Source organism: Haplochromis burtoni, unplaced genomic scaffold (assembly GCF_018398535.1).
Source record: "Haplochromis burtoni strain Fernald_Lab_line unplaced genomic scaffold, NCSU_Asbu1 Contig_45, whole genome shotgun sequence".
In the NCBI taxonomy this organism is placed as follows: domain Eukaryota; kingdom Metazoa; phylum Chordata; class Actinopteri; order Cichliformes; family Cichlidae; genus Haplochromis; species Haplochromis burtoni.
Window position 1 is genome coordinate 1,001,179 of NW_024582406.1, and position 27,609 is coordinate 1,028,787.

At 39.3% G+C, this 27,609-nt stretch overlaps 1 protein-coding gene across 2 annotated transcripts; it reads right to left on the reverse strand.

Annotated features, from left to right (window-relative positions):
* Nucleotides 1-953: 953 nt before the first annotated feature.
* Nucleotides 954-25,398, reverse strand: grb2b (growth factor receptor-bound protein 2b). 2 transcript variants are annotated; one of them, XM_014334968.2, is made up of 6 exons: nt 25,225-25,398; nt 23,586-23,712; nt 6,950-7,047; nt 4,485-4,607; nt 3,756-3,924; nt 954-2,386 (listed from the first exon to the last, which is right to left on the reverse strand). In XM_014334968.2, exons 2-6 carry the CDS (start codon nt 23,661-23,663, stop codon nt 2,201-2,203), a joined length of 654 nt encoding a protein of 217 aa, XP_014190454.1. In that variant the 5' UTR covers nt 23,664-23,712; nt 25,225-25,398; the 3' UTR covers nt 954-2,200. The 2 variants fall into 2 exon arrangements, with proteins under 2 accessions (XP_014190454.1, XP_005926728.1); XM_005926666.3 differs by having other exon boundaries at nt 23,586-23,846.
* Between the last annotated feature and the right edge of the window lie 2,211 nt (nt 25,399-27,609).

Below are 27,609 nucleotides of genomic sequence, written 5' to 3' on the forward strand. Positions count from 1 at the left end.
AACGCATAGTAAGTCTGCTTTGTACAAGTGGTCATTGCTCTTGTTCAGACTTCTATACTTGAGTGAATTTCTGAGGCGACAACAACAACAACAACAACAACAACAACTTGTGTTCCTGTGGAATTTCAAACACAGAAGAACACACTACAAAATTTTGCATTTTTTAATAATTGCATTTTATTAATTGAAAACAAAAACAAAAAACAAAAAAAAATGCAAATTGAAAAAGGAAAAAAAAAAAAAAAAGGCAAAAACCAAAACAACATGATTAGGTAAGACAAGCAGAGACACTTAAATAAGAAGAGTTCCATGTTTGTGAGGGGAAAGGTGAAGGTGGGTTGATGCGGGAGGAAGGTGGAGGAAAGGTGTTGCTGAATAGGACATCTTGGATTATGTACACTGTCTCGCTGCAGGACTGGCAGGCCCCAAAAAGAGAGGGTGGGGCAGGAGGGGGTTGGGGGCTCAAAATAGCAGGTCGGAGACACTGAAACACCAGAGAGAAAGGCACTATCCAGAGAACAAGAAAACAGAAACCAGTTATACAAACACGGTAAACATGCACGCACACACGCACACAGGACCAGACATGAAATTAAAATGACAACACCGTGCTTACTGCAGCACAACTTTGAACGAAGAAAACAAACAAAAGACCAAAACAAAATCTTTTACATCGTTTACAGATGATCTCTCAAATTGAAGCAGAAAAGACAATCTCAGGTTTCTGAACTGCTGATCTGTGCCAGCTGCAGATCTACACTGGTGATTATTACACAACGTGATTATCCGAACTCAGCCTCTACGCTACGTGCATGTATTACAAGGAGGAGAGTGTCTGCATATGCATGCATGAAATGAATGTGTTTGAATGTGTTAACTGCCTCCACATATCCTCATTCACCAGTCTCTTCACAAATAAACACTAATTTCTTTTTATTTTTGCTGTTTTTTTCCCCTCTCTCTACAAGTCTTAAAATCCCTTGCGTGGTTGTGAAATTCAGTTCTCCGACCTAGCTTCCCTCATGTTTGTGTCTATAGACTCGGTCAGCTACATTCACTGCCCTGGTAAAAAAGAAAAATGGCTGCAATAAATATATTGGCTTTCGGAAAGGTTGCTGACCTTTATGTACAGGGCTCTGTGTGACAGCTCTTGCAGCATTCATGGCTCTGCTATGCTGGTCAACATCAGCTTCCTGACAGGACTTCTTCAGAGAATCGACTTTACTTTCTCTGCGTTACAGACAAAAACATTTTTCAAATGGAACTTGTGACCCTTTAAATGTCATGTGGTTTTATCTGAGAGCCCTCAGATAATGTAAAGGTTAAAAAAAACGAAACAAAATTGACAATTCATCACATTCTAGAGCTACTAGGTCTTATTCAGACTGACAGAAGATTGAACATAATTTACAAATGGAAAAAACCCCAAAACAATTTGTGATGAGAGGTAAAACAGACAAACACATACAAATATATAATATATATTCTTAAAAAAATGACTTCTCTCTATAATTGATTTATTTATGCAGCCTGAGGCTGATGTACAATTCTCTGCCAATGATCTTAAACATGGAGACTTTATGTATTGTTGATGCAATCATCTTTTCCTCTTCTTTTTGTACATTTCTAAAACAGTTTCTTCTTATTTTTTTTTTAAATTTTATATATTTTTATGTATTTTCTTTTCTTTAAAACAGAGTTAGGATTCATCAGTAGGCTCTTCGTTCAGTTGATTAAAACAAAAAGTGGCAAAGAAAGCAGAACAAAAGAAAGGCAGACTGTTAGGAAGTTAAGGAGGAGACAGAAGCAGCTGTGGGAGCGGTTGAATCATTTGGTTATCTTCACGGTTGAAGCAGGACGCTAATGTATGCTGCATCTAGATTTCCCTCAAAGACAGTTCGGTCCTCGCTGAGGCGTTCACTGTGAACATTCTCAGCACATATAAAAGTTGATTTTTTTGCTCAGCTGTCACCCACACAGCGTCGCCCACGACAGCGTTGCTCCTGTCATTTTTATTCTGTCTTTCAGTTGTTTGCGTTCTCTTTGCTCCCGTTATCGTGGGATGGCCGAGAGAGAGGTGGGAAGGGGGTTGGGTTTGGGAAGGGTGGGGTTCAGATGAGATCGAAAACGATGATGATGGTGGTGGTGGTGATGGTTGCTGTTGTGGTGGTGGTTGTTGTTGTTTACATGGTCTGACTGTTTACATGTTCTGACTGACAGGCGTGACGTAGTTGCGAGGGAACATGCCCGTTTGGCCGTGGCAGCCTCCTTTCCACCAGTTGGGGTCAGAGTTGTCCAGGACTTGAATGAAGTCGCCGCGTCGGAAACCCAACTCGCCTTCCTCCTGGGGGTCAAAGTCAAAGAGCGCCTGCACATATGTGGGATTCTGCGGGATCGAAAGATGATGGTTAGCAAAACTGCAGCAACGGGGATGCAATGAAACTAAAGAAAAACACTGGAATCCACACTGACTCAACTGTAAACGAGACAAAATTCATGTTCTGAGCACCCTACACCCTAACGCCACAATAACAGACAATAGCCATGACTACAACGAATTAAATCAATTCTGTGCAGCTTCAAAAATCGGCAGTTTCCTTCATTTCATTTTCTGCTTTGTGATCTTTATGAAACCTCTGCAGTCTGCAGCTTTTGCTCACACACACTTGCTACCTCACTATGTCCTCTCCCACTACCTGCCTCTGACACCCACAGATACACTTGACTCTGTCAGTCTCTCTCTTCCTCTGGTTTACCTGCAACTTCTTCTCATCTTTTTAAGTTTGACTCATGTTTCCTCTTCATCCTCTGTGCAACTAACCCTGCAACATGTCCCTCAGTCTGCAGCTTTACCGCATCTAACACCACTACAAAACCACTACTGCTAGTTCAAGGTGACATCAAGATTCAATCCGAGCGTCCAAACACAGCTGCACGTTAACATGCAGGGTTGTCAGAGAAGAGATCACGTGTTACAGAAATAGTTGCTAGATTTTCATCTGACGTCTGGCTGCCATCTATGGTTTTTATACTGACACATTAGCCAAGAGTTCTTTAATAGCTTCAGAAGAGTATCATCTCCTCTAGCTGAAAATGCAACTGCAATTCTCAAATAATCAGCTGCTCCTTTCTAAACCTTGTTCATAACCAATTTGGAATCCAGGACAGCAGGTCACCTGTGGACATTTTTAATCAACCTTCTGCCACAACACTGACAGCTGTGTTTGTACATATTCTCCAGTGAAAGAACAACATAACACAGTGTGATCAGGCAAATCGTGCATCTGCATTACTCATCTCCAAAATATTAATGCAAATGATCTAAGCAAAAACATGTCCTCAGAATACGCACATACAAATTTGAGGGACAGTTTTCCATTCTGCTTCAACATAACATTTCAGTTTTACTCATATACCTTTATACAGTCAGAAATTCAAAGCAACTACCTCCACTCACACATGTGCACTGCATGATGTGCAAGTGAAAATGAAAAGTGCACAACTACATATTGGTCTTAATGGTTCTGCCCTCATGTGCGGTCCTTTTAAATCCGAACACTAAGATGCGAAACGCATGTCTGTGTCTAGAAAAATCTACGTACAGTAGTCTGTCAAAGACACTGCACCGCGTGTTTTTTTTTTAGCGTTTTCTGCACCTTGTGCCACTGTGGTTTCAATCCTTTTTTGGGGGGGAGGGGGGAAGAAAAAGACTTCCAACCCACAGCTCATTTCGCTATGTGCGTGTCATGTCTTACCTGGGGGACCTGCTCTATATCTCGAAGAAAGATCTGCTGATTGCGGGAGACTGAGTTCAAGCGGTGGTATTCCACCAAGTCATTGAGGGAGTTAAACTTCACCACCCATAGGAAATACTTTCCAGCTCCGTCACGAAGAACCTTGAAGTGCTGGACATCATTTCCAAACCTAGAGAAGGTCACAGAGGGGACAGTAAGCGACAACTTCTGACAGAAGTACCTAGATGCCCTGAAGGCAGTGCAAATTACACATACAAACCACCACTTATCAAATAGGGATGTCTGACAGCCTTGTAAGTATTAGTCAAATGAATCAACATGCTGGTAACAGATTGGCATTTGTTCCAAAGCAACTAACTGGAATCAGAACAGTTCAGACAGTAATTAAGATCCATATCTTGGCATCAAACTTTACATGTCGCCTACTGTTCTTTCCAGAAGGACAGAATGAACAAAGACAGACAGGAGGAAATGTGTGTGTGTGTGTCGGCTGTAAAGTTAAGAACACTGAAGGCTCCGGTCCAACATGGCAAACACTGGCCACTGGAGGGCATCACTGAGACTTCACCAGAATAGGGAAGTGGCTTTGTTGATGACTCAAACATGCCAAATATGGAAACTTAGGAACCTGATCAAATGTCAGGAAACCATGTGCTGATATAATGATAATAGTAAACTGTATTTATAGATAACCAAGTGTGATACTAGTTGTTTCTATGTGATACTCACTTCACAGACAGAGAGAAATCCCCCGGTGCACTCTCGCTCTCTCTGATGAGGAAAGCGCCATCGTGCCTCTGTTTGTTTAGCATCTCCTCTGCTTTGGCACGGGGAATCTTCCCAAAGAACCACCTGGAGAGCAGAGAGGACTCAGTGTCACATGACCGATGATACAAAACACCAAGCTCTCCCAAAGGTGGCAGGCTTCAAGCCCAGTTATACAAGGAACAAAATATGACTGAGACTACATCCATAGAAAACAAACAAATAACAAAAAAAAAGCAACTTTTACTTTGTTTTTACCATAAACAACATCCTACTGAGTCACTTTGAACCCAGTCTGTGGAATTTGGCTACACAAGTCTTTCCTTTTAAGAAATGACTAAAAAACATGTTTCTGCAAGCTTAGGTTTAACACACACCGTTATTTATAGAAAGTTATTTATAAATCTGTATTGTAGGTCCCTTTTAAAACCTTATCTGATAACCTTTTACAGTAATATTGCGCAACCTCACTTGACTTTTACATCTACTAAGCCAAAAGCGGTGTTTTACGAATACACAACTGAAGTAAGGGGAATGTTACGAGCACTTGTCAGTCCTATCTTCAAGAAAGGAAAGTGATCTCCATATTAAAATTAAATAGGTTCTGTTAATGATAAAAGGGTCTCGTAGACTTTCGTAATCTTTCTAAAAACCACACATGAAGAGCAATGAAAACACAGCTTGACCTCAACTCTCACATTGGCTTAGAAATGAGTGACTCAATCTGAGGTTTTGAGATGTGTTTATTAGGTTTTAAAGTGCACTCTTTTCTTTTTACACACTTGAACACAGGACAATGCTGGGATAATTATTTCCAGTAGTCATTTCTAAAATATAGCAAATCTGTTTACTAGTGAAAATAATGTTTGGTTAGAGAAGCTGGGTACAGCACTTACTGCCCGCTACTGTGTTCTATGCAAATTTATTAGACTATTAGCTTATCTAGCCCTACACAGATTCTGTACTAACAAGCTTGCAGGGTTAAGTCTGTTTAGGGCCCAGGTTGACTGAGTGGGACAGGCTGAGAAACGTTCAGCGCTGCAGTGCTTCTGTTGTGAGTGAAAGCAGCTTAATATATCACAGTAAGTGAGATTTATAAAGACTGGCAGAGAGAGGAAGAGAAAAATGAGAGACAAAGCAAGTGAAGGCTTTTTGCTTGTGTAAATAATTAAAAAGTATAGCCAGCCCAAAGACGAAATCTTGGCTCCTTTACACATCGGTGAAGATCAATAATGTAATGGCCAACTCTTAATCTGCTTTGTATCAGGCTTGGCAGGACAGAGCGCCTGTGCAGAGTCCCTTTCCCTATTTGATAAAAGTAATAGCAGAGCAATTACTGGAGCCAAGAAAACAGAAGCACTGGCATCAGAAACACGTCCACCTCTGTGAGAGGGAATTATTGAAACCATTTGTGTTCTTATTACATAACCGCATGGATAACCCACAAAACATCATTACTACTGGTAAGAGAAACAGAAATGCTCTTCTGCGAACTGCTGTACAGCACAGCTGTGTGTGCAGTTCTGTTGGGGAGTGCGAGTGCCTGGTGCTTTGGCTCTTTATTTTCAAAACAAAGAAAACTCGATATCAGTGCTGTCACTACCATTTCTACTTCACTACAGTATTGAATAGTTCCATCTGTAAACATTACAGTAAATATACAACCTGGCTGTCTTTCTCAGTGAACATCTGACTTGTGCCGAGTTGAAAGTGAGAAGTACGTACAACTTAGTAAGCTTGTCATGTTGACATTTACGGAAAGCAACTGGGGAACAAATTCAGCAGTTTTTAGGTTCAGATGGCAGCAGATTAACTGTGTCTGAGAGGGCCTGCACAATATCTGCTCACAGCATGCTCATTATGAAGCAGATAAGGAAACATGTTTTTAAACAGGAAAAAAAAAAAAAGGTTTTGGCCACACTGTTGAGAACCATCATACAATTATAAGTATTGTTGACGGACTGAAGTACTACAGATGATGCATGAAGCCCAGCTGAAAATCGATTCCCCATAACAATAATAAAATTCTGCAAACACTTTAGTATTGTTGTTAAATCTGTACAAATGATAGGCAAACACACACTAAAGAAAAGGCTGATCAATAAGATCTCCTTTGAAAGGCACATCTGATAGCAATGCTGCAGTAGGTCAATATTCAATTAACTGTAAGAGGTAAGAGGCCTTGAGCACGTTAATAAAGAGAGAGCTAATTTGGCACTAAGCACAGGTCCAGAGGTAATTGTCCTCTTGAGGATCAAGCCAGGAGTGATCTCAAGGGCTCTCTCTTACCCTCACACTCGGTCAAGTCTGCTCAGGTTGCATATCACTGAACAAAAGCTCCCCTGTTCACGCTTCAAAAAAATCAGTTAATATGTCCAATTTAATGATTTGCTATGAAAGAGTACAGATGCATAAGTGACAATACTTACGGATGGGGTTTCATCTGTATGTAATTCTTGGGGATGAAGCCTTCTCTTCCATCCTGCTCTGCCTTGTACCAGTTTTGATCACACTCTTCATTTAATACCTGGTGTTGGAAAAGAAAAGAAACCCCAAAACAAAACAGAGAGGTCATTCAAGTTAAAATGTCAACAAATGAAAAGCAAACATAAATTGAGCCTTACGGCAACTGGTTTAATTTCCTGTTATGTCAAGGTGGTGATTGTACTGCATACTAGAGAAGCTTTTGGTAAATATTAGCAAAGTACAAAAACACTGAGGCAAAAGCAGCCTGCAGCTTAAATCAAATGTAGCTTCAACCATAGATTTAAGCTGGCAAAAGAACAATAAATGTGTCCTAAACTTTAAAGCTATAGAAACTAACAAGCCAGTAATATCAGAGAGACACAAGACAGCTGTGAGGCCATTCAAGTCTGACAAGACAGAACCACAGTGCAGGTGTGCTGGGCTTGTGGTTCAACCATGTGTGTCACAATTTAATGTGCCTCTAAATGAATGCGTGTGAGGGAGGTCATGCAAGAGAAGAGGGGAAGAAAAAACAAAAAAAAAACAAAAAAAAAAAACAACAACAACCAAAAAATAGTATTTGGGCATTTCCCAATGTTAACCCCAAATCTTAATCTAAATGAATGTCACGTCACTTGATCCATTATTATTATTATTATTAGTCAATTACAGAGCCTACCAGAAGTTTCATATATTTCTTGTCTCCGATTCAGTGCGATGGGAGTATAATGGTAGATAATGACTGCATCATGCTCGCCCTGACATGCTTTAAATGTGCTCAGATGAGAAACAGTTTCCTGCCGAGTAGGGAGGAGGGGTTGTAGGTGTTTCACAAATATTAGGAACATAACTGATGACAAATCTAACTGCAAAGACAGAGAACATCCTAATTTTCAGAAGCTACTTCAGAAAATACCTGTGACAGCATGTTGACAATTGCGCAACGATAGTGTGGCTTTTAACACAAGTTTTTTCGGTTTGTAACCCTGATTTCTGTGGGCAGAATCTGTCTCCATGATGTGTGTGTGAGGAGCACGCTATAGAATGCTACTGAACGATCCCCTGTGTTACGTTGCCTAACTGTGTTTGTACTCCATTCTCAGCAGCACAACGTGTTACTCTGAGATCATCACACTCACATCTGTGCCATTCTAAACAACAGCAGGCAGGAACAAAAATTACTCTCAGAGAAGGGAGATGTAAATAAGGAATGCTCAAGAACTTTAAATCTCAGTGTTGCAGCCAAATATTAGTACTGGCCAATAATAGCATGTTGACTGAGATCGGCATATCAGCAGATAAGATGGCATTCCGAGATATCAGTGGCAGATATTGGCATGTTGCATAATTCTGCCCTCGCTAAATGGTCAACTGTGGGATGAAGAGCTGAGAAATTTGAAAAGGGATTCTTTGTTTCCCTGACACAAAGAGGAAAACTTATTTTAAAGCTAAGAATTTTGATGCTCCCCTACCAAACCTTCTTTACCACTCACCACTTGACTGAAACCGACAATTATAGAGATCTGTGAATAGCATAAAATACTGAGCATCAGATGCCCTGTAAAATAGACCCCAATAGTTGGGTCTCAATATCCTTGTGGAAAAGCCTTCACTGATAATTTAGCTTCAAATATATAAGTTGAAGAATTACACTACATCCCTCCTTAAAGTTAATTATGCATTACATAACATTGGTACCATGTTTATGCTTTCAAGCAGCATCTTGACATGTAGATTTGAAGGAAACTAAGCTCTAGCTTACAGTCACATAGCTTTTATGTGAATGACAACACAAAAAGGATTCAAATCCTATCCAAGAATGACTTATGCCCAGCACCAGCAGTGTATAAAGCCTGAAATGAAATAAATATGTGACACACATGTTACACAACCAAGCTGTCATTTGTTTGATTCTTTAAGAAGCTTTTAAGTAAAGCAGTACTGGCATTAAGCTCCACTCTGTCATCCAGTCAGAAATCTGAGTTGAAGGACGGTTCAGTTCTGAGCGAGTAACGTCTGCTAAAATCCCCCCACCATCTTGGATCAGACTTTCTTTGCATAATTTGGAGAAAATATTTTTAGCTAGAGTATGCACCCCATCCCTAATGCAGCATCACACATCAACGTGCCCCTCTATTATAGTCACATTTTCCCACTTTGCTGGCCCCCCTCCCCTCCACTTAAATTCACAATTTACCCTTTGCCCATCCCCAGACAGCTGTCTTGTTGGCCCAGTGAGTGATGTGGGTCTATTTGCCTGCAGAATGCCAGCTGTCCCTCAACTCCCCAGCTGCTAACCCTGCACAAGACCAGCATTACTCAATGAGGGAGCGGCTTTAGAGAGTGAGGGGAAAAAAGAAAATGCAATGAAGTGTGGGAAGGTAGATGTGTCCATATTCGCATGTGCAACAGTGGATACAGGGAGAACTGTAGTACAATGAAGTACAAGAAAGAGTGACTGTGTTTTCCCTAGTGAATGTAGCACTGTCAGAGCTACACAAGTCAAAGGGCCTTAGCCTCTGGGATGGATGCAAGCACACAAAACTGGCCTTTTAAGAACAAGCCTTTAGAAAGACAGACTACCCAGACTAATACTGTGTGGCATCATTCAGTTCTCTGCAAACACAAAGCTGAATAGTTACTGCAAGTGGAGCATAACAAGACAAGACAAAAAGGTGTTTAATCTGGTGGTAGGCTGTATGAGATTTTATAGCTTCTAATACAAGTTTTTCCAGGTCATCCTAGGTCTACAGAAAAATTCAGATCATAAATGTAAGACTAAATCCGAGAACAATATCCCAGTACATTTTATGGTAGGGAAAGTTTTTCCTGAATCACAAAACTTTATGATAGCAATGAAAAGAAGTGAGGGTGGGGGTCAAATCAACAGAGCAGATCTGGGGAGCACACATTCATGCTTCCTAAATAATTGATCACAAGTTACTGCATGGCCCAGACTATTGGATCAACTGACAGAAATTTGTAGAGCAACACTAGCAGACTAATATGCAGAAATCAAACCATTAACTGTATCACTAACAGCCAGGCCATGCTCAACTGAAACACCGTCAGTAAGAGAAGATTTAATGAAAAAGTCAAAAGCAAAGACTGATTATTACCCATGATATCTTTGAGATATTGGGAACGCCAAGTCAGTTTTGTAATACACACACTCCATATACTGTACATGGTCGCATAAATTGTTGACTCACAGGGTGGATCATTTTGAGACAGAAACAGCGCCCTGGGCGCACAATCATGAGCAACATGTGATGGCGCGAGTGACTGATTTGCCTGATCTATGTATGATGAAGTAGAACTCATCCAAGAAATCAGCATACAGTGTGCACCCTGTGGTTTCAGCAGTGCTGCGTATGAGGTAGAGGTGGCAAGAAATCTTAGTTGTCTTCTTCCCATCTACTAAAAACAAACATTAAAGCAACAAATACTGTAGGAGTACAAAATGTGCTCTTGCTCTCTAGTGTAGGATGAAGAGTTGCCAACAAGTAAGAAAGGCAATGATTCATCTTCATGACCCAGGCTCAAGCCCACTTGTTGGCAAGCAGGCACTCTGCTGAAGCACCCTTCAACCCAAAGCAGCATCAGTCGTGCTGTTCAAGTCACCCTCCACTCTGACCCCCCCTCAAGGAAAAAAACGTTCTCAGCTCGATTAATTGTTGCATGTAGATTCATATGAGCAAAGGAGACTGAATGTGCAACTGAAAATGAAACTTGAAATAGCATTTTTCATTTCATTTTCAGCTAGGTTACAAGATCACATTAGATTCAGACATTAGAAACAATGGAGCCCCTTCACAATCAAATGCAGTAAAGTGTAGAGTAGGTTACAAATATATTTACCGGAATTAAAGTTTGTCACTTGTGAATCATGTCTCTTTTCTATCACTGTAGAGACTACTGTCTGCTAGACGCCGCAACATGCCATTAGGCCTCCTGAACTCAAACTTAGAAAAAAAAAAGTCTAGTCCATGACTAAAGTTAATAACAGAGCACTGAGGTTGCTGCATTATACTGTATGCTTTAGTTTTTTCTTATACCTGTGGGAAAATAGTTAAACAGGTAACAGTTAAAAATGCATTCAAATCTTAAAAACAATTTAAATTATCTCCAATGTTCAAGCAGCATGTCCCCGAGTCATAGAAAAACAGTCTGAGATGCTTTTAAACTTTTTAAGCAAGGAAGTAAAATCATCTCACGTACCCTGAAGATGTGCTCTACTTTGTTAAAATTATAGGACCTCCAGCCACAAAGTTACCATGGTGAATGTTTAAAGAGGGAACTAAAATGGTCAAAAAACTATTTATTAGTGGTTTCCATTTGAATGCTTCTGGGTTGGCTTTCAAAACTGAAAGAATGGCAGTCCACGAGGAAAAGCAGAAATAAAATATTTGCAAGGTTGGCAGTTTTTTTTGAAACCATAGAGGAGACAACCACAGCATTCTGTCTGACTGTGCTTTTTTCCTGTCCAAGCTGAGCAACTATTGTGCCATTGCATTTCTGTGGATGATACACTTTCCCTCCCCTTCTCTGAAGTTTTTTTTTTTTTTCCTTTGTAATCCGATTGAACCACAATAGTTGTATGAGTTTCTATTTGAGACGCAGGCAGGGGATTATCTCCTCCACAGCTGCCACTATAGACTCCCTCCTCCCCCAGCTCTTTCCATCACACATTCTAAAATAATATACAACTTCCACCCACAAATTTAGTGCACACTATAGATGGATAAATGTCATGGCAGTCCTCAACTATTAATTTAGCATGTGTGTATAAAATAAAATGTACAATACAGTGAATAAATCCATGTCATAACGAGGGTTGCTGTGTTTCAATGCCCTTTATCTTCAGAGCCCAGTCATCTTTACAGAGGACGTGTATTTAGACTAATGTACAGAAAATGATGCCACATAACAGGATTTCTTCACTTATGCATAATTAAAAAGAGCTGATGTTTTAAAAATAATCTGCCCTGCAGCTGCCAATGATTAAAAAAAACAAACAAAAAAACAACATAAAAATGTCAATGTACAAAAGGGGAAATGACAGAAACCATAAAAATGGAAAACGAAACATAACATGTAAATTACACTTGAATGTTTAAAAGTCTTTCACCTCTTCGCCACACTATTTGGGCAAATTCAACACTACAAATTAAAAATATTAAACTCGAGCCACAACATAAGGACAGTAAAGTCGATGGGACACACACCCATCAGGCATTGCCATCAGTGAACGTCATCTTATTTGCTGATAGGCCAACAGGCGCCTTATAGGCAAATTCTGACTGATAAATCCAAGTATCCCTAATGAAAACTTCAGAAATTAGGTACTAAATTCTTCTGTTATGTTGTTACATTGAGAGAGAAAACTGTTAACCAAAAGCTGCTGTGACTGTCTATCAGAGGGCCTATACAACAATAGAGTCATCTGTTCATTACTGTCAGTATTTGATATGGAGTATATGTAACGATTGCATGGAGATTACCTTAAATCCCAAGCTTTAAGCTACAAAATGTACTTATGAAAGAAGAGAAGACACATCCACAATTACGATAGCATGAGTGGAAATGGTCATATAACCAAATACTGGTTAAAACGAGAAAGTGAGGTACACTGGGATACACACAGCTGCTGCAGAAAAAAAAACAATTTGCTAAATAAAGCACATGTCTGCAAAGTCCACACAGGATTGCAATAAATCAGCAGCAGGGATTACCTTAATCTCAATGTGCAGCAGGTCAGAGAGGGGCCCAGACAGAAACACAGACACGCTAAAGCTTCATCTGACCCTCACAGGCCAAAGACTAATGGATCTGCCATTGGTTCTAATGGACCTGATAGAGACTCATCTGTTTTCTGACTGCACGGCACAGGGTAACCTTGGCATACTTCAAATATTGCTCTGTTATCTAATCAGACGACAGAAAATTAGCAGTTACAAGAATAGTATACAGTTTTAATAAGCAAATTCACTAAGTCACGGGTAAGAAGACTCTGTGAACCAAAGCTAAGAGCCTACATATTTTTTTTTAAATTATTATTATTTTTTAAAGCAACCCATTTGAAGAAGAAGATCATTTCCTGAAGTTTATAAGACATAATATTAATACTATCATCATCATCATCATCATCATCATAATGGCTAATTGATTGGTTTCATGAACAAACCAAGCTCATTTCAAACCAACATGGCAGACTCTATAGATATAAGTGTGCAGACAAAACTGAAAAGGTCAGGAAAAGCAGAAGCCCTTTGAGTGTATTATTAGGGTATGCATAATAGATTGATAGTGTGTGTAACAAATTAAAGACTATCTCAGGATCCTGTGCACAGTCTTTAGAATCTCCACACTAATGCATCACCGACCAGATACCCTACATCTGTTTTCAAAAGAGAGATAACAGTACTTTGAGACCGATGGAGCGACAGAATTAAAAACTTCAGCAGATTTAGAGACGTTAAGGGGAGAGGGAAAAAAAAAAAAAAAGAAGCTCAGAATGAGTTTGACCTCTTTTGCTCCCAGCAGGGAGGTAGCAGACTTAGAGCAGGGCAGGCAAGAGCCAGGAAGGCAATGAGTGTGCCCCTGATGCAAAAAGACACAGATTACATTAGATTCTAATAAACAAGGCTTGAAACACTATTTTAATTAAAACAATGCTCTAGGTCACTACCAAATGTGGAGCAAAGATTACAGGGCAGAAATCGTGCTTTCAAACACTCATTACACATCTAACCAGAAATAAACTGAATCCTGATATGTTCTCAAAGTGCTTTTACTGGCACATGGGGAATAACCAGTTTACATGGACTGAAAACAACATTGTTTTCATTGTACCAAACTAGTGTTCCTTGGGAAAGAAACAGAAACAAAGTTAAAGATGGACGCATTGTGTAAAAGGTAATGAAGAAAAAGAAAAATCTTTATCATTTCTGGAATAATGCATCTAGGATATAACTGTCAATAATGGAGAAAACCATACAGAACAGTCAATCTTTTTAAAATGATTAGAAAGGACCCTGTTATGATTAAGCTGATTTTATTATACATACACATATAAAGTAGAGAAGGAAAGCTCTTTCACACCAAGATGCTATTTATACCAGGTTTAATTCTCAGTGCACTCTTCCTTCTAATGGATGGAGCGTAAAAACCACAGATCTGTTGTGCAGTAAACAGACGTGACAGTTTAGACAATTGTATCTATTAATAACAACTGTTGCACTTGAAGCAACAAGATTAGGCTAGTTGCAGTCCAAGTCCAAGGTGACTTTTTTGTTGTGCCAGTGAATACAGGTCACCATGGTCATATCAATTTTTGTGGGCCATCTCCTATGCTATGCACAGTGGGAACAAAAGCTGAGGACACCCAAAAGGGGTGGAGGACAGAAAGAGAATAAATTATAACTTTTGGTTTAAATACAGCTGTCAGTGTCTTTATGGTGCATCATCAGGGAGTGATGTGAAGATGAGAAATAGCGAGACCTAATTACAGCTCTAACTTAACACTCAGAGGGAATGACGAGTGAGAAAAAAAAAGGAAAGGAAAGGCGCAGGATCAGGCAGAGAGAGGAAAAACAAGAGAAAAAAAAAAAAAACAAAACAGTGTGACAAGAGAGACCAAGAGAGCAAAATAGCTAGCTAGCAAGAAAGAGACGGAGAGGGAGAGAGAGCACTTTGAAGATTCACACTCCTTGTGATCAGCTTAGGAAAAGTCCTCAAGGGCAAATCACATAAAATGAGGCCATTTCTTTTTCAGAGCAGAGAGGCTATGTTTTCTTCTGCAAAGTGCACACGTTCTTTTTTTATGTGGTACCCTGTGAATTCACTGAAGGCTGCATCCAAGGGTTGTTCAGAAATATCTGCGACAACATCTAACCTGCACCTGCTGTGCCACTGAAATGGTTGAGGGCATACAGAGAGAAAAAAAGATCAATTATATTATGTATTGTTAGGATAGACTGATAAGGGTATTGATGAAGGCTTTTCCGTTTGTGGAGAGGGTGACATCAGTAATCAGTCAAGAGATTTGAGCTGGCTTCATTACTACTTTGGAAGACTGATTTAATGAGCCACACAGATTGCCTTTGCTGATTACTGAATGACTGAGCTAATGTGAGTCTATGATGGCCACATCTTTAGGTTATACGCACATTTCTTTTAGCAAATGCAGACGTGTAAGGAGGAAGTACCTATTTAAAGTAAGCATGGTCAACACTATTATCTCTTTATAAAGGGCACTTTTAGTTCACAGCTACAAAACGGAATGAGTGTCCATCACCTGCACTATCAACCATTTTAATTTCAGTGCAGTTTACTTTAAAGGTCTGCCCTTTAATAGTTTTATAACAACTTACTTTAATTAGCCACTTTTGACAGCTTCATATAAACCGTGTACTACTGTGCAATTAATTACATTTAATGATATAGTATTACATTTATGATCCACCCCCCACCCAAAAAAAATGAAGTTGCACTAACCTACTTTCTGCTGTCAATCACAAAGCAAATGCCACGTGTCGCCACATTACATGTTGTCTACTCAGTCCCAAATACTTTGTCAAGTGGCTGAATATCAGTTGTGAAAGTGTGACTGCTGCGTATGGTCTACAGATGGCTCTTAGCACAGACAATTTATTGCACTAACAAGTTACTATCAAGCAAGGCCACAGAGAAGAGGGAAGGAGAGTGCCAATACAAGAGAGCAGATTTCAACTCAAGTGTTAGCTGCAGGCATAAGAGACTAAGTACACCATGGTCATTTGGGCAGCCATCAGCTCAAAGTGTGCACTCGCTGGGTCAACTGTATGTGAACTGTTCAGACCTGCTGTTGTGTATTGACTCTGAACAATGACAAAGGAACAGGACAGGAAAAAGGCTAGTTCAAACACACTTTCCTACTTTCCTCCATTACTAACCTTAGGCAATATTTGCTCATATAACCCCCCCCAGCCTTATCGCTATCCATTGGCACCAAACAAATGTGTGCTGTCACAAGAGGAAAGTGGTAACTAATGTTGACTCCCTCAAGCTGACCACTGACCCTTTTTGACTGTAACATTATGTCATTCATGAATGCAGTAATGCGCCTAGCTCTTCCAATGACTTGTAGAATTTAATATTGGTTGAGCCTTAGCCTCTAGAATGCCTTGAATAAAATAACTTTACATCGCATAGATTATATTTTGATGTCACTAATGGGATTTTTGCTTTGCAGACACCAGTTACAAATTGTACTTTAAAGAAACATTAATGATAAATTGACTTAATCAACATAACATTATTGAGAACCATTTGGAATTGAACAAAGAACAGAAAGGCAGAGAAGCAAATAAATATATTTATCCAATCATTCTCTACAGAAATTCAACACTTAATCAGAAAATAGCCTGCTCCTGCACAAATCTGATCTCAATACATGCAGTCTCCGAGACGACACAGAGATCCTACAAGTCTCTGGCAGTGTAAAAGTCAAATTTCTATTAAAACAGCATGAATTTATTGACCCTTAAGCTAGTCACAGTCAAATTCAGCACTGGTTTACAAAGATGGCCAAAAAATACACAGTAAAGCGTGGCCAACCTAAACCCAATGATGGAAAGGAAAATAAAAATAGCAGTATTTGGATCCTGTGAAATCTTACAACAGCTCATCAGTTTTTTAAGTTAGACTTATCATTTCAAAATATTCAAGCATTAAAAGATAGCACTGATATATTTTTTTTTCTCCATTTAGTGGTCAAGAGGACAAAAGGAAATCAATTCCCTAACTTGCGACGAGGGTGTCATTAAGCAGCAGAGACTGTGAGAAAGCAGTCAAGTAACTGGCTAAACGCTCCATCTTCCTTTATTATGCAACTCCCAAAAGAAGAACAGGTTGTTACAGAGGGGTATTAATAGAGCAGTTTTTGAAAAAAAAGAGCACAGGCAAGTAATTTGACAACAATTCTACAGTGAGTATGGTGAGCACCTAGGTTTATCTATGTCAGAAAGGGCAACGCCTGTACTTTTCTTTGTAAACTCAGTGTTACAGTGTAATACATGCACACTGTGCTGCTGGAGTTTGCTGTGGAAACACAGGAAGTTGCTGGGGGTTGGAAGACACATCAAACAGGATGTGAAAACAGCTAAGCTTTAGTATTAACAAATCATATAGATGCATGGACATGCTAATAGGCCAGACTAGACAACTTTACCACAGACTGAGCCAAGTATGATTTAAAATAGGTTTGGGGCACCAGGACAAAGTGGGTGGGTGGTGATAATACAGTTCTTTGAATAGAAAACCACCTTAATATTCAGATTACGTCAAAACCAAATGTTGTGATCTAAATACACCCAAAATTTAGAACTTATGAGTAAACAACAGCTTAAACATATTTAGAGAAGACCTTCATGTAGCTAGCAGAAATATATGAAAATGTGGTGAGGAGTGTTCACTGACAAATGCCAAAACTAACTCGTTGTATTCACAAAGTTTCTTTCTTTCAAAAGGAAGTTCAAACTGCAGCATATATCATCAACCCTACGTGTCAACAAGTCTTTGAATGCACACTCTGTATTTGATTTCTCAGCATAACAAAATATTAGTCCTCTCCTTTGTTGGCAGATACAAGACATCCAATTTCATTAATGCCCGAAATGTGATACTGACAGAGTAGCATAACTTGAACTCTTGCCTACAGATTTAAAACTTATTTAGTTATTTAAAGTGTTGTCAGAGCATAATTTACAGTTGCAGTTCAAGGATATTTTAATGGGAGACAATTCTGCAAACTAGGAGGATGGGCAAGCTTTATTTATTTACAGAAGAAATGAGAACAAGTGTGCAGTGCTGGGGGCAATGACCAGATCTGACTGTAGCCTCCTCATGCATGCTGCTTTGCCTCTAGATGTAATTTCTGACACAGAAAACTGACTAAAAAGAATCGTGTGTGTGTGCGTGTGTGTTGAAAAAGTAAAGAACACCAACATCTGTAACTGAGACAAGAACCACAGATAAAAATGACACAAAAATGCTGGAAATACAGTAAGCTGCCAGATATGGTATCTTCCCCTTTTTTGTCTATGCATGATGGGAAATCACACTGTGAGACCAAGCTAGTCTGCACTATGCAAATTTGTCATGGGCCCACACACAGCACACTTGTACTGTGAGCCATTTTACACATAAAATCATGCCAGAGAATTATGAATATCTGAAAACACCTAAGCATGGGTTTAAGTCTAAACGACTAACCTCTCTGTACGGTCAGATTAAGAGAAGTTGTAAGGATGAATTGCAAGGCTAAAACAGGAAGGTTGTTGTCACAGCTTCGTCTGCCATTTGTTGATAAGGAGCAAATAAGAAGAATAAAGAGTCACAGCCTTAACTTTAACAGACAGTAGTTTATAAAATGCATTTAATTTTAGGTTGCTTCTTTAAAAGAAAACTCTGTTTATAACAAATACAACAAAAAACAAAGAAACTGCAAAACAAATGTTCTGTAAAGAAACACTGGAAGGGTAGACCATGTCTTATGTCACTCTATTTCCCAACTTACTAACCTAGAAAAATGAGACAACTCAATGTTGGTGTATGACTCCATGCTGCAAATTACTCGGAAGCCGAATAGGGAACCAGATGGGCTAAACACAGTGCTCGCTAGTTGGCTGACAGTAATAGAATATGACTTCTAAATATCTTTGTGACAGTGGACAAGATAAGACTCCTTTTAATGTGATTGATATTCTTAAATGGGTTGCTGTAACAGTATCAAGAATGCAAACAGAAATAGCCTAACAAGGGGCCAGCCAGTTTATGCATTAAAAAACAAAGTAGTATGACTAACCACAGTAAACCACACTAGTGAAAAATAATCATTCCTAATAAATTTGCATCAACACACAAAACTGAATAAGCTTCTTTTTGCTGTAGTATGGCATCATTCATCACAACTTTCATCTAGTTAGAAAACTTTAATTTGACATACTGATTTGAAAATTAGCCATTGTGCCAATTGAGTTAAAAAGTCAGCACATGTGGTGGGTGTTCAGGCCAAAGCATCTTATGATCCAAATGCAATTCTAATACCAATAGGATCCCCCCCCCCCCAAAAAAAAACAAAACAACAACAACAAAAACAAAAAAAAACCAAAACACTGTACCAACTGAAACTAGCCCTGCACACCAAAGGTGCGTTTAAAACCAGTGGAACAATTCCCAACACTGGGCTAAATGCTGCCTGGACAAAAGCTGGGAAATATTTTGAAGCTGATTTGATAAAGATAAAAGTCGTTTTATTCAAAAACTGATTTTGAGACTCGTTTTCCAAAGGGCCACAATGTAAAAATACAGGCAAACCATCTCTGCAACACCATCATATTAGGTGTGTATTAATGTTATAGCAGCTAGTACTAGAATTTACCAGTAACATTAAGTCAAACAGGCAATTCAGTAAAAGACTACTGATTTTTATTCCAAGTATATCTGGTACTGCACCCAGAGCTCATACACCACTAGATGATTATTTTGACATTTGTGGTTAAGAATGTTTCCTTAGATGAGACGCTGTTTAAAAACGCCAACGTGAGGCCACCATCTCCGAGTGATACTGAAAATGGTGTAAAGTTAAGGATGCTACATACAAGCAAAGCCTTAACACAGGGCTGCTCTCTCATGAGTGGGACCCTTTGTCCTTAGAGCAAAGCTGTTTAGTATTAGTATCAGCAGCCAGATAGCACTGGTGATGGAAGCAATGGAGCCCCAACTAATATAGTCCACCTCAGAAAGGCTCTCTTTATATGTATGAAGTATGCTGTGTTGCATCAGGCAAATCAATGTGTTTAACAGTTTAGACCTTCTCTCTCCCTCTTTCTTTTTTTACCGTAATGTTACCAATTAAGACGGGAATTTGGTATTAATGTTTAAATAACTTATGTAATCAAACTGATCTTTACTCTCAGCCTTGAGTCAAACAGAGTGAGGTAGTCAGAAAGAGACAGACCAACTTGCGCATCTTCATTTCACTAAAATGACTGTAGCTAATGCAAAACAGTAGATAGTTTACAGACTGACATAAGGCTGGTTGGTCAGTTATGACTGCAAAGGCTGATCTTCAAGGACTTGGGACTATCCTACACTTAAAAGACAATGACAATATGCACAACATCCTGCTCTTACAGGTTTAACATTGTGCCACTTGCATAAAACAAAAACAGAAATTTTTTTTAAGACTAATTACTAGCTCAATCACGAGTACAGGCTTAACTGACAGTTATCAACGGCAGCCACATAGTTACATCGTTAATGTCCAGCAGGCTCTTGAGTGGAAAGATTAAATCTAATACTGGATTCTTGGACTAAAAGAGATTGTAGACAACAAAAAAAGATTTGAGGACACAAGCTGAGACCACTACCATTAGACTTCTGTTAGACTGACCCGGAGCAAGGCTTTAAGGCTGGAGCTGATGAACCGGATTTGCACAGTCCAGTGTGACAGCTGCTCCACATCAAGCCTGTGAAAGCACAAAAATGTGTCCAGTGTGACCCTGCTGAGTGCTACACAAATATCCTGAATTGACACTCGGCCAAACATGGACTGGGGTGTGGCCTCCACACCTAGAAGCCAAAGATGACGGCCTCTACAATTCAATGAGTTAATCAGTGGCAGGACAAGGCCTCTTCCTTATCAGGAGAGGCCTTGGAAAACATTCAGCTGACTATTGGAATTCTGTTGCCTAAAAACACCCACATGGTACACACAGAAGAGGATGGGGTGAAAAGCCAAAAGTATTACAGCTAGAGACCAGTATGACGACCTAATCACCTTTTTGTGACAGAGGTTAGTTCAGGCTGCAGACACTCTAAATCCAAGGGACCAGCATAAAGATGGATGAGTAGACAAAGCCTTTAAAATGCTCAGTTGGTAACATCCTGCCACTGGATAACATCCAGGACTGCGGCATTCAAATTCCAACTTTCAAGGGCCAGGACAAGGCAGCAACATGGACTGCGTGAAGGTGGTAAATCTCTCATCAGGTCCTGGACAATTGAGAGGCTCATCCATCACTCTGAAAAATCTCAGTAAGCGGTACAGTGCACGATGAAGTTATTTTCACACTACAGCAGAGATTGTGAGGACAAAAGCGATGAGACAACCCAACCCTGAAAAATCCCCCCATCATAAGAAGCCAGAACCCTGCTACAGAGATGACTGTGGTGAGGTCAAGTAAACAAGAAGGCAGTTCTCAGTTGAGAAAAAAAAAAAAAAAAGTTCAAACACTACATGAAGCACCGGATCACCCACCTCTCACACTGTGACACAGTAAGAGAGGGAGGTCTTGTTGAGCTCCAGCAGTGCAATCAGTGCAGATTCTCTGAGGCTCTTTTCTCAGTTCTGTTGTGGCTCTGTCAAATTTCTGTAGTAAGTATGTCAGCTCACCATGACACTTAAGCTAAATTCTGCTAGTATATTTGGCTAAATTTGTTTGACAAAAGAGCTTGCAGCAACTGCAGCCCAAGTTACACAAGCATCAGATATTTTCCAAATGAAAACTAGGCAAATTAATGGGAACGATCTTGATGAGGACAGCATTCCAAAACAACCATGTAACATTTAAAAAGCGCTTTCAAAAGAGTTTACTCAGCACAGTCCACACTGAAATAAAGAAATGTGCTCAGTGACATGCTCCTCCACAGGTCACATAACTTAAGATTATACACAATCATTACTTAAATTCCCAAAGGTAATGCCAATTAATCTCATTTCAGTAGTCAATCTCATTTTGAGATTCTGGGCTCACTAAAGCTCAACAAAGCAAGTAAGACATCAAAGTGGAGCTTGCCTCCGTGTGTGCGCGAGGGTAACTCAGTGAATGACAGGAGTATGTTCCCCTTTATCGCAAGTTTCCTGAGGGGGAAACATTTAAAGCTTAGACTAATGCACAACTACTGAGGTGAGTCACAAAAGAGGAAAAAAACTGGATAAAAGAGGATGAAAGAAACTGAGGGGGGGGGGGGGGATTCTACAAATCATGCCAATTCTTTCATTCAATTCCACAAAAATTAACAATTGGTCCTATGGGCAAAGCAGCCAAGAAATGATTCAGATGAAATATGGACACTGCTCGGGGCAACATTCATCCTGACTTTCTTTCCCCGTTTTACAGTCCTTTTCTGTTGTGACAAACTGTATTACGTTTATTTCTGTAGCCTTTATAGCTGTGCACTTACAGTATAGTACCCCATGGTCATCAACTAGTGTGGAACAATGAATGAGAACATGAATAGTTTTCTTTAAATTTCAAACCTGCATACCTGGTGGGCACGAAAGTCAGACATTTTATATTCTTCAAAGACTAAATAACATATTTTATGCATTATGAGGAATGGAAAAGTAAAATCTAAGGTTCGAAAATTACAACAGAAAAAGGAAGAAGCGAAAACAAAAACCCCAAAATAAAATGTTGCCATATGTGTTCGATTTTTCTAAGTGTCTTTTACAGAAGTACGTGACTTTCCCAGTCACTAATGCATGTATTTAATATTTAATTGTGTAAACTGAAAGAAAAAAACCCATTTCCTATTAATTTCTTGGATGGAACTCATCCATCTGGTGAAAAGCTTGAGATTTCTTGACAAGACAGCTGGCAGTAGAAATTAGTGAAAAAATTGAATAATTCCTCGTCTCATATGCAAATTTAATAGAACTTATATTTAGCTCAGTGTTTCCTAATCTGACTTTCTCTCTCCCTCTAGGCCTCTCCCCTCCTGCTGTGATAAGAAGTCTTTTCAAGACTCTGCTCAAATCTCTTTTTCAGGGAAAACGGCACCCATTCCCCTGCCAGAACCGTCAACTTGTCTGCCAAAGCTGACTGCAAAGAAAAACTAAATGATAAAAAAAGAAAAAAAAAAAAAAAACTCAAACAAAAACAACCCCCACCCCCAATAATAAACTACAAATTTTGGCATGTTGCATGTTATTGCCCCTAATTTCATTCCACCTATATCACAAAGCAAAGCAGACCTTGCCCACAAAAGCAATTTACTGTGATGAGGAAGACTTGACAACAGGTTTATATTACTAGTTCCATAAAAGAAACCTTTACAGCTTTTATCTCTTATTGTGACTTCTCAAAAGTCACATTGATGATGTCCATTTACAATAATTGTCTCTTTGTAGGCGTTTTCTCTACCATTAGAGGGCTCTAACCCTACAATATAAAGTGCCTTAAAGCAACTGTTGCTGTGATTTGGTGCTATAGAAATACATTTAATTGAATAATTCATGATTTTAAAAATAGCAGAAACATTTAACCATAAAGGTTATGCCATCAAATGTAAATACCAAGCATATAATCACATGATAGTGGTGAACTTTGGATATTGAGCTACATCCCAAACTACCTGATGTGTTAGATTTTGTTTCCTTCTATAATAGCCCACTACTGCCGAGATTTCGCTTTATTGGCACTTTTACTCAACAGTGCCAGTAATGGATAAAAACAAAACCTTAGGGCAAGAATACACCTTACAGAGTTGCATAATTATGAGCAAAACAGACAAATATTAACATTTAATGCTCAAATACTTGTCACTGACCTTGAGGACATCTCCACGTTTGAAACTAAGCTCATCATCAGCAGTAGCTTTGAAATCGTATTTGGCAATGGCCTCCATGGTCCTTATAGCGTGCTGTAAAACTGCTTATCTGCAGCCGTTTCAGTGACTGAAGAGAAAAAAAAAAAAAACTAAAAAATGTATCCAGGCTTCTGTGATCAAATACTTTCTCTGCGTCTCTCCTCCAGTCAATGACCCGTTCCCTTAGGTTTGAGACCTCACATAAAGGTGGCAGAAAGGTACCTGCAAAAAAACAAACAAACCAAAAAACCCCAACGTGAACAAATATAACTAAACAGGCAAATGTTAACCCACGAAGCAAAATTAAAAGTCTATATTGCATTTTTAGTCTTTAAATTTTCACTAAAAATGCATACTGGACATACGATTCAACTTTATTCCCATTTGACTTCTGAACAGCCTCCAAAACACAGCACAATTTCATGACCAGTGGCAAAGCTCTAACCAGAAATTATCAGAGGATAAGGGAACAAAGTTCACTCTATCGAGTGTCAATTTCAACAGACCTTCCAGACAACCAACCACCTGGCCCGATCAAAGATAAGACGGTGGTTAGTTAAGTAGAGATGACAGTGATACGCTGGCTAAACCTACGGCTATTTAGTTAAACAGATAAAGTTAAGCTATGTAATTAGTTTGCTGCTAATATGCTACCGTACAGCCCTGATGGGCTTTCGCTAATACAACCGTGCGTCTAATAAGGCCTTTAAACCTGACAGTCCACCAGATGACCACAGAGGAACACCAAACGGATGAGAAATCATTTTTCCTCTTTTGAAAATCTGTATTTCCTTTTTATTTTTGAGAACTATTAGGCAATAACAAACGACACATGACATATTTTTCTAGAGAAAACGAGTTGCCGTCACCGGCATCATCAAGTCCAAAACGTTACTACATTCGCTTTCGTTTGTGTCTTTTACAATAACAAAACGCCAAACAACTCATCGCTAGTCAGCGTTACCGAAAACAAAAGAACAAAAGGGATCGTCGCTGTCAGAGGTGGCATTAGGCTTAGTATTAAAAAGGGAAGCTTGAAGTCCAAAGGCAGACTGTAGCTAACCTTAAACATGACAACCTTCTCACACGGCCATATTATTGTGAAAATTATATGGAATTTTTTTTTTCATTTCAAAAGGGCATGGAGAGCAACAGAGTATGGTTTTATACCTCTTTTTTTTTCTTTTAGTCGCGCTCGAGTGAATCGATTCCGTTCCAGCCAACAGACTGCGCCCACTGTTCTAGAACGCTACAGCTAGCATACCGGCTAACGGTCGGACAACAATAACTGCGATGCAGTATGGTTATCAAACCCGAACCTCAATTCTTCCGCACCGGACCATCTGACATCGACATCACTTAAAGCTCGTGGTTGGTCTGAAATAAGTGTGGGGTGTTTCTTAGCACCCGAGGCCTAGTCGCTAGTTTAACGCTAGCATATGTGGAAAGGAAGAAAACATCTTTTTTTTTTTTTAAACATAGCGCAAGCTGTTATTGCTACTGCTAGCCCAGCTAACGTTACTGAACTTCACTAAAACAGCGTCATGAAATAAAACAGTACACAACTTTTGAGTTGACAAAACACGTACTGAAAACTCACCACTATAGATATTCCGTTTCGATAGTGTCACTGTATAAAAAAACCAGCAAAACTCTGTCGTGTAATTATCCACTCCCTGCTTCCTCTAGAGGCAACCAGCAAGGTACGTGTGGTGTCGCTTACACCCGTCCTAGAAGCCTAAAAAACTAGCCACTAGCATAAGGTTTATGACGCTCATTTCCGCTTCCTTCCAAAGAACTGGGAGGATCTGCCTCCGTGTACGTAAGCTCCTCCCTGCTAGTCTTTTTCAGTGTTAAGGAAAATTAATTTTCGCAGAGACATACTAGTTGTTAAGATTCACTCACTCTAAATCGTTCAATTTCTTTTTTTTTTTATTATCAACAGCTAAATAGCACCTATTTGTACCACGTGACTAAGGCACTGAGATCAGTTTAGCCAAGATAACTTTTAAATAATCCGGCGTAACTAAACCTAACGTCAGCAATTACACCAGCTAATCACGTGAAAATGGCACTCTGAAAGGTTATCCAAGAGGCAGTGACACCACAGCATGGGCAGAACCAAACTGTTTTCATAATCCTCAAAAGAAGAACAAACTATAACACGGAGAGAAAAAGAGGAAATAAAATATGTAATCCAAGATGAAAAGAAACTCAGCTGCAATTAAAGAAAGGAAAGCTGGCAAAAGATGACAACTGTGCAAGCCAGTATTATCACTAACATCACTACCTGTGAACAGATCGGACTTAATGGATTCAGCCGCTTCTACTGAAAGAAAAGCTATAGGAAATGTCAGTAAACTTGTCCACAAGGAATCCATGTGACTACCTGATAGCCAGGCTGCAGTTTGTGAGATTAGGCAGAGCTTTGTCTGATTTGGTGACAGTATAGTAGCTCTACAGGAGACTCTGCTGTCTCCATTTCCGATGGCTCTTTCCTGTTGAAGCTGAGATCCTTCAATGTATGCAGCAAAAATGATGACCACCTTCTCTAACACTGATTCAGCTCCACTGCCACATGCTATCACAATATATCTGACAGAGAGGCACCTACCAGATAATATTATCATTATCATTAATATATTCTTATTCACCATCTCAGTTGTGTAACAAACGAATACTCCCAAAACAGGATAAAGATTTATCATCATCATCATGTCTTGTCATATGTTTATCCTTATTCTTTGAGCTAAAATCTTGTGGTGTCTAATGATCGTGAGATGCCAAAAAATCATAATTGTGGTGAATAGAAGGCATTTAAGGTCAACAAGCCTGCAATACTTTAGGACTCTCATGTAGAATTGATTGGTTATAAAAAGCTTGCAGGCAGCAAAAAAATAAAACAAGCGATAAAGTCCCTTATTATTGATCTTAATGGAAAGCTAGAAATTTGAGACCATCTCACTGTCAACTCATTGATCTGTGGGCTCTTCTGAGAGACCTGATTGGTCAGTAGGCTTTGGATTTGTAAGTGTTGATCTGTTATCTTGAACATAACCTGCTCCAATGAGTGAATGACCTTTATGGCCCTGAAAACTTGTGATGTTGTCTCACGTTGTCTCGAGTCTCTCTTTCAGTCACAGGCAAGCTGCAGGATGGCTATGCATTAATTCATTCACAAACTTTCATTGAGATTTTCAGCTGTGTGTCCTGGCTTAACCTTATAGCTTGGTCATCTTCTAGTTTACTTTAAACCGCCTACCTGATTGTCAACACCATATCTGACAAGACAAAAGGACTGCCAAATATGTAAAGGCAGAGAAGTGAACATGTTCACTGTAAACTAAACATTTACCAACGCCACACCCTAGTTCGTTCCCCCTTGCCACAAAACTGTCACCCATATCTATCATTATCCTACAAACTACAATTAACTACTATCACTGTTAACTATAGCCACATACATAACACATTTCTCACTTAGATGCATTTATGTCCATCTGATTCAGTCTGAAATGGGAAATTAAGAACACAGATTCATGCATTTTAGCTGCAGTGTAATAAATTAGTCTACTAGGTTAAAGTGGGACACATTAGAGAACGCAGGAATGCAAATTTCTCAATATTATGTTCAAGGATCCATATGGCTTCGGCCATAAAATACGATATGTATAAACGCCATCTCATAAAGCTTTACTTGGTTAATTGCTGGAATATTTGGTCTTCTGGTTTCCTGTTTTCATTTCTTGCACACCTGCTTTTAATCCTGGTCTTTGACAGCAGAGGTATTAAAACCTTGACAATGCTGCCACCTAGTGGGAATAAACAAAAATGGGTTCTTTCTGTCTTTAACCACGCAAAGGTTGCTACCAGAACTACTGGTATGTTAATACCGCACAGTTGAGATAAGAAATGTGCATATGTTTTCCAAATATTACACAGCAAACAATATGGAGAGTGACACTGTTCAGTTGGACAATTAATT